This window comes from Sabethes cyaneus, chromosome 2, assembly GCF_943734655.1.
Source record: "Sabethes cyaneus chromosome 2, idSabCyanKW18_F2, whole genome shotgun sequence".
Classification (NCBI taxonomy): Eukaryota; Metazoa; Arthropoda; class Insecta; order Diptera; family Culicidae; genus Sabethes; species Sabethes cyaneus.
In genome coordinates this window covers 30,584,922-30,600,167 of record NC_071354.1, presented here as the reverse complement: position 1 = coordinate 30,600,167, position 15,246 = coordinate 30,584,922, and the positions used below count along the sequence as shown (strand labels likewise).

Sequence of the window (15,246 nt, the reverse complement as noted above, 5' to 3'; positions counted from 1 at the left end):
TGACTCTAGAGCTAGATTGGTTCAAAAGTAGTAAGAAGCGTAGAGGGAAAAAGGGGTGAAAACACACCGACACTTTAAGCACGGATAATACGCAGTTCGCTCACTATAGCGTTACTGCAATAACAACGAAGTGCGGAACAACACCTGGATAAGATCACAATAGATCAAAATGGTGGTCGTAGTGTTAATATCCACACACACACACACAAAAACAAAATCGATAATAATAATTTCTCAAAATCAGCCTTTGAACTGGCTACCAAGATCGTGTGATTGGACACAGTTAACGCCCATAAAAATATGAGCCAGCCTCGACCAAATTGCTTTACTACCAAAGGGGGCAAGGAACTCTCTGCTGATAAAGACAGTGGAGGTACTATTGCATCTCCACGAGCGTCATAGGATTTTGTGCTCGTAGGGGAAGCTATCAGGGTTTATTTTGAGGGATGATGATGTGGTTCCTTAAGGCAATACCCGTTTTTATTAATCCTTCATATTTGCAACGAATTTATTTCCATGATTAGCTCAGATAGAATCTAGTACAAAATGCGTCCTGCCCGGTGGTTCCGAACATTAATTGGAAATCTCATCTATTATTACGCAACCACGACTGTTTAACAAACAATCTAGTGTGATTCTGTTAAGACTACATAATTTCATGTATAAAAATCAATGGAGATAGAACCAAAAGTGACACTGCAAGGTGGTTGCTCCAATAGTCTGGATCAGTGTTGCAAAGTCCGCACGTTCCAAGTAACAATTTGGGTTTTATTACGCTCTTATGATGGTATTTAAGACCAAAATTGGTCATGAAAACCGCCGTAAAAGTACAATAAAACTCACATTATTCCTTGGGTCGTGTGGTCTAGTTTTCTCAGACGCGCAATCTCGTTCTAACGAACAGACTGGCATGAGCATTTCTTTCTAGAAGTACAGAAAACTCTGCAGCCGTACATCCTAGCGTGGCGCTGGCGGGCTGTTGGCTTCGTGAGCGGATTATGCAGAAAGACGATACGAGGCATTGTGCTTACGAGTGTGCAGGTAGCATAATGAATTCACATAGTACCAGTGGTTATTCGTCGTACGCTTCTCAGACTCGCTCACGTGAAAGTGGGCACCGTTTGCTTTTTGCTCGATTTGCAATTACATGTTGCTAATTTATCTGGAATTGGAACCCAGGTCCTAGGCGTGAGAGGCGTGATTGCTAACCACTACGCCGGGACTGACCCCATGAGATATATTTAAAATTTTACTTTGAACTTTTTCATAAAAGTATTCAAAAAAAAATTCGGCGCAATTATTTTAGAAAAATCTGACTTTAACCTTTTCGTCCCCGACATCAAAAATGAAGGTACTTTCAGTAACACTTTTGACTCTATCTCCACTGATTTCCAATCGATTTTTATGCAACAAGTCTTAAAAGAACCACATTAGATAAGCCTTTAATGTAAAAATATGCTGGTAATTTATGGTTCCATTTTCCCGGAGATATTCCAGATCGCGGTGGGATTTTTTTTGACGTCATAAGTAACAGATGAAATAAAATTAGAAATCTGCTTAACTGACTGCGCAAAGGTTATCCATTTTATTTGTAGTCACTAATAATGAATTTCACGCTATTCTGTAGAGCGCTGGCTTACGCCTCACACTCCGGAATATCTGTTATTGGTTCTACCGGAACTCAAAAGTGGTCATTTGGAATTCTCTTCGAAAATATGGCGAATGGGGTGTGAAAATGTCCAAATCAGCTCAAAATGCATCCAAATGTCCACTCGTCCAGAGCTCGTGTTGAAAAATCCTGTGATTTGATACCCCATTTGCCATGTTTTTGAAGAGAATTCTCAAAATACATCCAAATATGCACTAAAGAGATCGTGTTGAAAAATCGTGTGATTTGATACCCCATTTGCCATGTTTTTGAAGAGAATACTAAATGACTACTTTTGAGTTCCGAAAACGGATGGTTCCGGTTGAACCGACAACGGATGTACCGCAGTGTGAGGCGTAAGCCAGCGCTCTACAGAATAGTGTAAAAGTCATTTTATTTTATTTCATCTGTTACTTATGATGTCAAAAAAAATCCCACCGCGATCTGGAATATCACCGGGAAAATGGAACCATAATTCACTAGCATATTTTTCCATTATAGGCCAATCTAATGTGATACTTTTAAGACTTGTTGCATAAAAACCGATTGAAAATCAGTGGAGATAGAGCCAAAAGTGTAACTGAAAGTACCTTCATTTTTGATGTCGGGGACGTAAAGGTAACATAAAACAATCCAGAAGATTCGCGTAAATTCAATTCAATTTTCAACGTTAAGATGCTTCTCTAGCATAACTTTACAAAAGGTCCTAAGTAACAATGAGAGTATCTCTAACAGTGCTTAAAAATCTGCTTATTCTTTACTGTTTTTAGTACAGATGAAATGAACTCAGCAATGCCAACCTGAAACCAACGATTCGTGCGAATCACTTGCGTTCATGTTCGTGTTGTTTTAGACATTTATTCATTCTTGACATTAGTGAATAAAATCAAATGTGAATGTGAACGAAACCACAATAAACGTAAACATTGCTCCGAAGTTTCAATTAATTTCCTACGACCGGGTTTTAGAGGATTTTAAAAAGCAGGTTGTTCAAAAAATTAAACTTTGGGATCTAAAATATCAGTTAGGAGCAAAAAAAATTGACTGACAGGTTAGTCGAGCAATCATACAGCACTGCAGTTCATGAACGATTTGATTTCAAGGGCAGAAAACTCAGAAAGACAAACACTGTCAGCAGTTCAGTAGCTATGTCCATGGGCTGACAGATAAAAGAAATATTACAAGGGTTAAAACTGTTTGCGCTTACTTAAAACGTTTTGAAAAATTACGCAAGGTTTGCATCGCAAACTACAGCCATTCATGCTGCGCATGCAATCACACAGCGAATAAAAACTTCAAAGCCGTTTTTCTCAAAACCGGGCTTTCAAAGACGGTAGCATAAATATCGAAGAATGGTTTGGGCAATTCACTTGTTTTCATTTTTATTTCAAAGCTTATAAAATTATCTGGTGATTAACCCATTCTTTTTCCATACTGTAGCTTTTAACTAAAAAGCTTACTGTTATGTTTGAATGTCCGCCATTTTGTTATGCATTCGAATTTTGAACAAAGGATGAGACATAAACGAGAAGCTTCCTTATCCCTACGATGCAACCATTAAAGCATGAGAGCATGAAATTTAAAGTGCTAAATTTTTGAATGGTATTTGCACCGTTCGACAACTCATAAATAACAAAAATATTAGTAGGTATAATAACTTTCTGCTGCAAATTACAGCTCTGTTATAACACTCACCATAAACACACAATAACCTGTTTATGATTTAAATAACATTTATTTTGACGAATTTCCAATACATTTAATAGGCAAAACCCACTAGTAAAGCACCGGTAGTGATAAAATTCCGACAAATTTATATTATCCATTATTCAGCACCGCTGTAAAATCGGCGTTTGGCACGATGCATGATTGAAGGGCGTCAATGGTTTATGCTTCCGGAAAAGTTCTCGTAAATAGGTTAATGGTGCCAGCCCGCCATAAAAATCCGCTTGAATAGCGGCGAGCTTGGGTTGGCGGCTCCCCTAGTTACGGTGCCTGACGATTCGCGACTCCCAGCGAGAGAGGGCTGAATCGAGAATTCCTTTCGGAAGCCGGTCAATCGAAAAACACCGCCTCGGCCTAGTAGTTAGAGTGTACGGCGCGCCGCGCGCCGCTGCAGTTGGACAAGTTTACTCATAAAGCAGAACAATTTATGTTCGAAAACAAACAACTCAATCCGGCGTTCGTCAGGTCGTCGAATAGCCCTTCGCCCAGCTCCGGATCCTTACATTCGAATGGATCCGTTTCGTTCGGGGAGGCGGCAGTTTTTGTTTGGTTTCCTGCAAAAGTTTATTTTACGATCAACTGCCTACCGGCAGTTCGGTCGTTCGGTTCCTTGCCAAAGAACCGTAGGCGTCTTATTGTTCGCTTCGAAAACCACCCAAGCGGAAGAGTGTAATTTGTGATTCTGAGCGAGCCTGGTAGGGACTGCAGGCAGGGCTGTACTGGAGAGTCGGGACGAAACAATCATCTATTCGCATCGCATGCAGTTTGAAATGAAATTTATACAGGAGAGCAGAGAAAAGCGATCGCTTACCTCGGTTATGTCGTTCCGTGCCGCAGCCTCCAGCAGGACCACACTATCCTCGAAGGTGATGTGTCGCTTGTAGTGCTGCTGGTTGGCCGCCATCCGGTCCTTGCTGCGCTGGGCCTTGAGCCATTCCTTCTCCCGCTGTTTGGCCACCTTCAGCTGCTGCGCGCGGCGCCTGTCCAAAAGGGGGATTGTATTTTGATTGATTAAACTGAATTTGTCAATGTTGAAGTTTGAAATAAATATAAAGTGTATGCAGGCAGACAGCGGGTGAAAAGGTTAAATATTGCTTTTTTTCTCTCTCCGTTAACGCGGCCATTTGGTGTGAGTGTGTGACAGTTTTACGAAATTCCTCTTCTGTTACTGCGTAGAGCATGAGAAGGATTTTCCTGGATTCACCCTCGTCTGTTGGTTTTTCCAGCTGGTTGGACATTATTTATTTATGTTAGCCGTCGGGTATCTGTGCGTGCACAACGTCACGAGAACGACGAATACTATGTTTGGAACGTAGCCAAAATGTCAAGGACATCGGTCGGCTATGACCTGTAGGTACCTATCATAGAACAAGCTGTTACACAGATATTTTACAGGAATGGCCAACCGACATGGCAGAGTTTTGGATGTGTAAAAAAGAGGGAAAAAGTTTCTTTTTATGGTGAAAAAAATATCTTAAAAGTGTCTTTTCATGGTGTCAAATGGTTGTTGATTCTCACAGAACGTAAATCTGTAGTAGTTTGGTTTTGTGGAGTGATAAATTTTAAATCAATTTAGAGTCACTGAAAGGAAATAAGTGGTTATCCGATACTATTATCGTCAGCGGACTTGGTTTACTGCCAAAGGAATTTTTCTTGAACGACTAATAATCCGTAGAGCAATTTAAGGCAATTACTCCTTATGTTTCAGGCGTCAGAATCTTCACTATAAACAAAGTCTGAAAAACCTTATAGTTCTAGCAAAAATTCACTAAAAAGACTTTACGAATTTATTTATTTGATAGTAGAATTCAACGGATTTTTCTTCACCTTGCCCCATTCATTCTGTTTCAACCGATTGCGAGTTGAATCCTTGGACTTGAAGGAGAGAACAATGTCTAAGCGAACCCCAAACAAAATCAATTTACATCGAAAGGCTGCAAAACGGAGTAAGAATGTTACCTCATCATAAGTGAAATTTCACTCGCCCGGCGTCGGCAGGCGACGATACCGACCGACAGCTTTGCCGTTTGGTGTGGCCGCTTGTTTTGGCAATGATCAAAAGAACCCAACCAGGGTAGAAAACAGCAAATAAAAAAAAAACGCGCAATCTAAATTGTTTTGGGTGAAGAAAAAGCTTTGGATGCAATTTTTTTTTCTTTCTTTTGCTGCCGATTTGCATTTTGATGTTTCAACATTTTTCGCTGTTTTGGTCGATAGTTGCTCTGGCTAGTGGGTGGGGGAAAGCAGAACCTTCATAAGCATGGAAACATATAGCTGTGAACATAAAAATCCGAAAGAGTGTTGCAATTTATTTACGCCAATTTATCGCTATTCGCGATATTGCCACACTGATTTAGCAACGTATAAAAAGCTTGATTTACTGTTCGTAAATCTGCCTGCTCAGTGGCAGACTGGAAATATGAAAATGGTTTACAGTTAGTACAAAAAGTAACTTGATAAAAGTAAAACTTTTTTTGTTGCAAGAAAAATTCTTGAAAAAAATTATAGAAGAATTATAGAAGTCTTCTCCTAGTCTCTGTCTAAAACAATTAAAAAAATTTTAAATATAAATAAAAATACTAACGAAAAAAAGAGTTTTTGAGTTTTTACAAACTATTAGATGGTTCCTGCCGTTTAAAATACATAACATAAAAATATGATATCCGAACGTTAGCTATAAAATCATAATACTCCAAAAGCATACCAATTTAGTACCAAATCATACATCAATGTACGAAAATTATCGCAAATACAGTAGGATTTCGAATTTGGCAACAAATGGGTGTCGCCTTTGTTGCCAAAATCGAAACCGTGCCAAAATCGAGACCCTTTTTTGATACGAAAAAATTGAATGTAAGTGCGCTAGAAATCGACTAAATGTTATTAATCAACGATTGCAATCTTTTTATGTTTACAAAACCCGCCAAGAGCTATCCGTGCGGTGTAAGTAAGTTTTTGACGACCTGCGGTAAGACGTAGTCCTACGGCAATAAAAATATTGTTCGAAACATTCTATAAACGCAAACTTTTTTTATCATGAACACACTTAGGGCAATATTTTTTCGTCATTTAAAGTATGTATGCTAACTGATATTTAAGCATATTTTTGGAAGAACAAAATTTTGTGTTGCCAAAAACGGATGCTTTTGTTGCCAAAATCGAGAAGAATTTGTAGCAGTGTTTTACATCACTCAGATATCTTTGTTGAAATTGCGCTGAGAAGAATTTACAAATATATTTCGCTTTTCCGTAATTTGGTCAAACCCCGTCAAGCGCCTAGTGGGACAAAAGTGCGATTCATGGACCTAGAATCTACCTCGTTATACTGACGAGACGACGACAGTGTGCACATGCAGGCCCTTGCGACGTACAAGGTGCTGCGCGTGACGCCATTCTTCTGTCAGCGTGTTAGCCGCGATTCTCAACGTGGGTGTTCGGGGAGAGGCTCCGTTCCTATGGAATAGACCATCGGCGATTTCTACCGTAGATGGATGAAGAGGCACAATTTGTGTCTGCCAAGTATTGGTAGAGTTTGTAATACGTCGCACCCCTACTAAGGGGGTTGTGGAGTTTCTCATTTGTCCAGCACCTCTGCATTTCAAAAGATCATTATCACCGGTGAGCCACATGTCCTGGTGGGAGAAGTGGGTTCAAATCCGGCTGTAATGCTCCGATTATAGCTTGGTTCGATCTATGGAATCCCCCAACTTGGATAAAAGATTACGGAACACAACTTCTTAAGCATTGCTTCATATGACCCTCCCTGACCCCCTCATCTTTCGCACACTTGGTCTCAATCTGTTAGATTCTATCGACACTTTGTTTTATTACCTTGAAACCATTCCAATCCAAATGACGATTTTGAGTTTCCCGATACATTCGAGCCAGGGAAGGTTCTTATGATGGTTAGACACCCCTCCCCCTACCCATACAAATGAATAACTCGAGAACTAATCAAGCAAATGGAATAAAATTTGGCAAGTGAGTGTTTTTGGAGACTAGAATTTTTTATGGTGAATTGAGACCCCTCCCCTCTTTAGAAGGGGAATTATGACTCCTCTCCCCTTTGAGAGGCAGTGCTTCCATACTAATGAAATACAAATTTCCTCATAACTCGAGAACTAATCAAGCAAATGGAACCAAATATGGCATGTGAAGGTTTTTGGAGGCAAAATTTTTTTCTACTGTGAATTAGGACCCCTCCCGACTTTAGGAGGGGGGCTCCTATACAAATGAAATACAAATTTCCTCATAACTCGAAAACTAATAGAACTAATCAATGAAATGGAACCATATTTGGCATGTGGGTGTTTTCGGAGGCAAGAATTTTTTCTATGATGAATTAGGAGGGGGGGGGGCTCACATACAAATAAAATACAAATTTCCTCATAACTCCAGAGCAAATCAAGCAAATGGGACCAAATTTAGCATGTGGGTGTTTTTGTAGGCAGATTTTTTTTCTATGATGAATTCAGATCCCTCCCCTCTTTAGAAGGGGAATTATGACCCTTCTCCCCTTTAAGACGGGGGGTGCCATACAAATGAAATACAAATTTCCTCATAACTCGAAAACCAATCAAGCAAATGGAACCAAATTTGGGCTAATAAAACTAATCGAACTCGAGAAATTTTAGACTCTTTCATAAAACAATAATCAATAATAATATTTCAGCGCGAGACGGCCACAGGCCGCGAGTGTTGCCGGCGACCTGCCGTCAGAAGCGCCGGCCACTGCGGGGGGCAGCCCCCCGTAGAGATCACCTCTATCTAGGTTTATTTATTTTCCTAGATCTACTGACCTCTATTACTTTCCTTCAGTTGGGTCACCCCTGCGAAATGGTACTTTCTACGAAAAGATTTTCTGTGAAATGGTACATCCCGCGTAAGGTTTTTCGCGAAATGGTATTCTACGAAACTCTATATTTCGCGTTATGGTCAACCGAGAATTGGTGTTCCGTTAAATGGTATTCGGCGAAATGGTTTGTAATGATGGCGAATATTTAAATGCTATCCGCTTTATTTTATCAGGCTAAGCAATGGGGGAAGTTGTTTTCTACTTTACTGTGAGGAAAATTTGTATATTAAAACACCCATGAACTCCCCAGAAACTTGCAAAACTCAAGATTGTGACAAAGGTCATCCGAGATTCACGATTTATGTACAACACAGTTTAATTTGTGGCAATACGAAGTTTGTCGGGTCAGCTAGTTTAATATAAACTTTCATTGTTTCAGCCCAAAGCATGCTTCTGAAAGATCGGGTGCCTCCACTTTGTGTTTGGGGGTGGGCAGTAATGAAGAGAACTCTGGGTTAGCGCCGCAGCGCCGTAGTTGCCCAGGCTGGCCCCCGTCAAGGGTGCCTGAACGGCCTGTACTTTAGTAAGGCACTCTCGTGTCTAGCGTAGTACTGCATATAGGCATTTGTACGAATCATGTATGACGGTCTATTTGTTAAAAATAATAAACTTCGATGAAATAATGATTTAAGAAACGTTAATGTCACGCTACGGCTCTGGAACCAGAACCCAGAATCTGATTTGATCCAAAATCTTGGTCCACGAACCAGCCCAGGTTCAGGTCCTGAATCTAGCTCAAAATCTGATCCAAAATCAGGTTACTAGTTTGAGTTCTGATTAAAAATGTGGCCCAAAATCTGCTCCAGGTCCAAGATCAGATCAAATATGTGCTCCAGAATCTAGTTCAGGCAAAAAATCTGTTCTTGGTCCAGAATGTGGTTAAAAATCTGGTCCTCTAAAACATTATTCAAAATCTGGTCCAAAAACTAGCCTAGAATCTGATGAAGGTTCAGCATCTGGTTCAGGTCCAGAATCTGGCCCAAAATATGGCCAAAATTTAATCAAAAATGTAGTCCAAAATCTGATTTATACTCTTGTCCCGTTTCAGAATCTGGACTAAAATCTAATCCAAAATCTGGTCAAAAATCTGCTTAAAAATCTAGTTCAAAATTTGGTCTAGAATCTAACCTAAATCCAAAACCGAAAACAAAAGTTGATAATAATTGATGATAGTTGGTGATTCAAAAAGTGATCAATAAACTGGGGCCTAAAAATTCTGATCGAAAATATGGTCCAAAGTCTGGTCCAAAATATGGCCCAAGTTCAGAATGTGGTCCAATAGGGTTTCTAATTTTCATCATTTGTTGGATGAATTTAATGAATACTCCAAAAGTTATTGTAGTGATTTGACTAAAACACACTTATCTTTCGATCCGTGAACTTTGAAATCACTGAAAAACGAAATTACGCAACTGACTTTATTTCTTTAATTCGTCGTACCGTTTTAAAATCCGTCCATCAAAATCACAACAATGTTTACGAATCTAACGCACATGTATTTGTGTAGGACGGCATGACAAATGTTATTTTGCAAAATTTCTGCAGGTCAGGCAAGTTTTCCTGGCTGTAGAATAACGACAATGACTTGCGTGAGTTATTTTCATTAATGAATGACGAAAATTAAAACGATTAGTCGACATTTTCTTCTTCGTCGCACGAAAAAACGTAGGAAATTTGGCTGGTAGGACTTCTTTAATGATAAAAAGCATTTAAATAGATCTCAGCTCACTTTGATTGATCGCGTATGATAGACAACAAATTAAAATATTAGGGAGTAACTAGTTTTGCATTGTGTGTCATAAAAATGCTGATATTTTTAATAATTTGTGTTGGATAGGACGGGAATAGGCAATTACGACGAAGCAGCAACATACCCTGCCTGATCAAAAATTTAATCAAAAATGTGGTCCAAAATATTATCCAAATTTTGTTCCTTATAGCATTTTTTCTCAGCTTTCCGATGGTGGTGTTAAAATTAAAATCGGGTGGGGGGATCATGGCGAAAACGGCGATTCTTTGATAAAATCCAACATGGCGGTCAAATCCAAGATTAGCGTCGATTTTTTTTTCACTTGGTTTATAAACCCTATCTCGCCTCTTTCTCAAAACCGTGTCGTTTGCAGTTTGTTTCATAGCAAATTTTGGAAATATAACAGTAATTATATAAAAATTGTGAACCTTGCTGCAAATAACTGGTCGTTTTATTCTTTTTATTTATGAACGTTTTTTGTAGCATTTTTCCTCAGCTTTCCAATGGTGGTCTTAAATGAAAATCGGTTGGGGGGCTCAAAGTGAAAACGGCGATTTTTTGCTAAAATTCAATATGGCGACCAAATTCAAGATGGCCGCCAAAATTTTTTTACTCTATTTGATAGCCCTGTTCTTCTTTACAGAACCTAACTTATGAAATATCACATGATATAGATCTCAAGATTTGCTCAAAATTCATTTTTTACCTGTTAGGCCCCTTGGCGAATGAGGGGTCCACTATTTCGATGTATCAAAAGTGTAATTCTTATTTTTTAACCATTTTCAACCAATTAAGCGCAAAAGTTCCAATATTTGAAGACCTCGTGTCAGTAGTAGCCCCGTTTCAGCGAGAATTACTCTATAAATTTGTTACAAAATATGGAACAAAATTTTACAGAAAAAAATGTAGTTCACAATCGAATCCAGAACCAAAATACGGTCTAGCTCCAGAATTTGGTTCAAACCCTGATCTAGAAACTGGTTGGTGGTTTGAAGTCTGATCAAATATGTTGCTCAAAATTTGATTTATATTTCGGTCCAGTTCCAGAATCTGGACTAAAATTTGATCCAAAACCTGATCCGAAATCTGGTCCAGAGTGTATTTCAAATTGGTCCTCCAATTTGTAACAAAAACTGATGCAAATGTGGTCCCGAATTTAGTGCTTTCCCTAAAAAATTCCAAGATAAATCCGATTTGCTTGGACATCACTGGTTTTAGCAATTCACATCTCTTGAACCAAGCATCGTAGAGCAAATATTTTCACACAAAATTGTCAGTAAATTTTGTCAAGAAAGATTACGGTTTAGAAAACATTTTTTTTAGAGTGTTCACGGCAGAGGAAAATTTAAAAGAATGTTCGGAAAAACTATTTGCCATTCTTGAGTTACGGTTGGAAAAATAAAAAAATTTTTTTTTTGGCAAATTGGACACTTTCACCTTCCGTCAGCTGACGTGTGAGTAATTAGCTCTCGTAGCTAGTCGGCAGTTGGCTTCGCTTACGGAACTCACGGGAACAGGCCGCGTCTATTCTTGCGCTCTGTCTGAGCAAGGAGTGTTGGACAGATACGCTCTCCCGTGATGGTCAAGAATGAACGAGTTGAACGAGTTTATTAATACCAAGATATTTAACCTGACAGCCCCCCCGACTTTTGCTACTTCGTCTTGTACAACGATTGCAGCTTACAGAAAATAGCTGCATTTTCCAAAGCACCGAATAAAGCAATCAACCTGACAGCGAACAACTTTACCTGCTATTCATTTTTTCCCCATCCATTCTATTCCTTTACAATGATCCGCAGAGTGAACAAGCTAGGCAAGGAGCTTTGTAAAGCGGTCATGGAAGAAATGCAAATCTGCGCTATCATTCATGCAACCCGAAAGCTTATCCCAGCATTCATCCCACCACCGACACCGAACGAAAAAGTAGCTTGACTTGACTCGGTTGAAAATGATAAATCAACCGGGCAACCGGGCTGCGGCTGCGTTTCCGCAGAATGTGAAACATTTTTCGTTTAAGTGTTGACGGGCACCCGAACCGCCCAGTAATGACGTTAAATATTTATAAATCCAGCCGCGTTGAGTTTCTATGCTATGAACGAACATGTTGGCAAAGAGTAAGTTTATAAATAAAAGATAAATCACTTCTCGCTTAGAAGGTCATTAGGCGTTTCTCGGCGCTGCTCTCGGTCGGCGTCCCACTTTCCGGGGGCTGGCCAGCCAACGAACGGACAAAAGGCATTATTCGCCTTTGAATCGCGCTTTTCATCCCGGGAAAATTCTTATCGCGCGTCAATGCGGCCATCAACGATCTCGGCGAAAATAGGGGCAGCTTAACGCGAAAAGACGCTGTTATTGTCGTTTTGTCCTTTCTCGTTCAAACACACGCTCCGACTCTCGAGTTTATCTTGAGATAAAATGCAGTAAGTACGTAGCAGGTACTGGTCCTTGGTACTTAATCAACCTTCCGCTTGAAGTCACCGCGCGCACCGGGCGACGACGGTGTCGTTGTTGAAAGAAGCGATGTAACGGTTTGGCTCATTTCCAGATAAGTTTGTTTACATTTAATTATAATTATGACTTACGAACTCGCCGCCCGCCGCGGGAGATGTGCAGTTCAGTCGTAGTAAACAAAAGAAAGACTTAACTTAGAAAGAAAGTGCATCTTAATGCTTTGCACTGGGATAAACTTATGAATGGAAAAAAGTCGTAATCACTTGTGCAGTTTTAAAGAAATGAAAATTGTTTAATTTAGAAAAACGGGAGACAATAATTAAATTTCCCACACAAATCACAAACTGCTCTGTTTTTAGTATGATTCATAACAAAATACGCTCCAGAAATTGAAAACTAAAACAAACTAAACACGCATTGTGACACATAGCAAGGTGCAACGATTCATCCTCATAACGACGCCATTTATCACCGGGTTGTCACAATTTCACTCCGGTTTACCCCTATTACCCCTACATCCGTGCGGCAATCCATGTTGTTCCGTTTTTCTAGAGTTCGAAACGGAAAAAAATCAAATTAAATTTAATCATCTCCTCGGTCGTAATTTATTACGTTCATCGCGTACGTTTCTCTGCGCTGCGCTCTACTGCCTGGCCTCTGCCTCTTCTTTGCCTAACGTGGCGAGTAAACAGCAGAAATTTTATTTTCAATCACACTTCGGCGGCGACGGACGGTGCTGCGTGGTTTTTTGAAAAGTGTTTACGCAGGTGGGTCCTGCCGTGCCGACGTACAGGGGGGAACGTTCAGGATGATTTGTGAGGTTCGCGAACCCGTACCCGCACCCGGCGCTGGCTGAACAATGTTGATTCAATGTTTAGCAATTAAGTAATGATGAAATAGTTGTTGGGACGTGCTTCGTGGATGTGACACATGTTTCACAGATCCGGTGAAATGTGTGTGTTTGATGTTTTACTAAATGGTTTACGTGTTTTGAGTGGAAAAAATGACACTTATGCTCAACCCGACGGGTTGAAGGTAATATTTTTAAAATATTTTTTTCTAGTTTGTCAATTCTTAGTACTTTGGTAATAAATAATTCACGATAATGTACGTTTAGATATTGGAAAGCTGAAATTATGTTGAAATAAAATAAAAATTAAGGACGTTAATTTAAATTTCGGACGTCAAAAGAGAGAACGTTAATTCATATTTCGGACGTATCAAGAGAGGACGTTAATTCATATTTCGGAAGTAAAACGAAAGGGCGTAATTTAAATTTTTATAAAGTAAAAAGAGGGGACGTTAATTCAAATTTTCAACGTAGAAAGAGAGGACGTTAATTCAAAGCCTGAACGTAGAAAGGGAGGACGTCAATTCAAATTTTGGATGACAAAAGAGAGGATGTAAATAATTTTTTTTGTGCAAGCAGTCAACTTGTGGAACCATCTTCCAGCTGCCATAGAAAGTAGTCAATTCTATAGTCGGTTCCAAAAGAGAAGACTTTAAATTAAATTTCGTACGCAAAATGAGAGGACGTTAAATCAAACGTACAAAAAGAGAACGTTAATTCATATTTCAGACGTAATAAGAGAGGATGTAATTTATTTTTTTGGCGTAAAAAGATAGGATGTTAATTTAAATTTCGGACGTGAAAAGAGAGAACGTTAATTCATATTTCGAATGTAAAACGAAATAACGTAATTTAATTTTTTGACGTAAAAAGAAAGGACGTTAATTCAAATTTTGAACGTAGAAAGAGAGGACGTTAATTCAGATTATGGATGTCAAAAGAGAGGACGTAAATTAATTCAAATCGCTGATGTAAAAAGAGAGGACCTTAATTCAAATTTTGGACGTAAAAAAGTGGACGTCAAATGAGATTCTGGTGTATAATTTACTCTCTCATTAAACAAATAACCACACTTTTTACAATACTGAGAGATAATGTCTCATTTGCACATTGGACCTTTTGGCATGTTGCTTCGTTATTTATTATCCATGCTTGTTTTATGCTTTTCAATACTTTTTTCCCTGTCGACTGTCAGATTTGTAATTTTTACTATGCATTTTTTGGCCTCTTCAGTCTGTTGCGGAGATTAGATCTGGCTTTTTCAATTCGCTCCGACGTTTCGGCTGTTTATTGTAGACTTTTTCAAGGCCAGCTACAGTATTTATCATGTTAGTTTTAGCTGCAAATTTCTTTTGTTTAGATTGTATCTACAGTTATCTCGCTCCTTCGTTCATTTATTTTATTAACATCTAATTTTGTTTTTAGAAATATTCACGTATTGTAAAAAATTTTAATTAAAATTTTAATTTCAATTAAAAATTTTAATTAATTTTCTTAAGTATTATTGCGATATTTTTTTTGAAACGGTGGTTCTACTATTGATGAAGGGACGGTAGGGGAAAGTAATGAAGAATTTTTGAATGGAAGGGAAAGAGTGGAAAGGTGAGAGATCGAAGCAAACTGCGAAAAGAAGCGGACGTAAAAAAAAAATTTCGACATTTTCCATTCCTTTTTTTTTTTGATAAAATTCAAGTAAATTAGAAGTGGAAACTATTATTTTCAAGTGTTTTGTTTCGGATAGCCATTGAGAGTTCAAGTGTTTTAATTTTAATTTGAAATGCTCACAAGTGGAGACGTCTTCGAAATATTACGAATGGTACTGTTGAAAAATACCATAACCAAGACCTGTTTCATGAAATTCCGGTGGTTCGGAGCCCCTAGAATGGCAGCGTTCTTCTGATATTTGGCAACCCACAGTCTCATCACGGTAATGGGTGGATCGCCTAGCTGAAATTCTTCCGAAAAAA

General features: G+C 38.9%; 1 protein-coding gene across 4 annotated transcripts in view; it reads right to left on the bottom strand.

Annotated features, from left to right (window-relative positions):
• LOC128738433 (protein phosphatase 1 regulatory subunit 16A) overlaps positions 1-15,246 on the bottom strand; it is a 301,989-nt gene that overhangs the window by 105,023 nt on the left and 181,720 nt on the right. For all 4 annotated transcript variants that reach the window (XM_053833554.1, XM_053833555.1, XM_053833557.1 and 1 more), the window contains exon 4: positions 4,185-4,353. In XM_053833554.1, the coding sequence (XP_053689529.1) occupies positions 4,185-4,353 (169 nt within the window). The remainder of the gene's footprint in view (positions 1-4,184; positions 4,354-15,246) is intronic.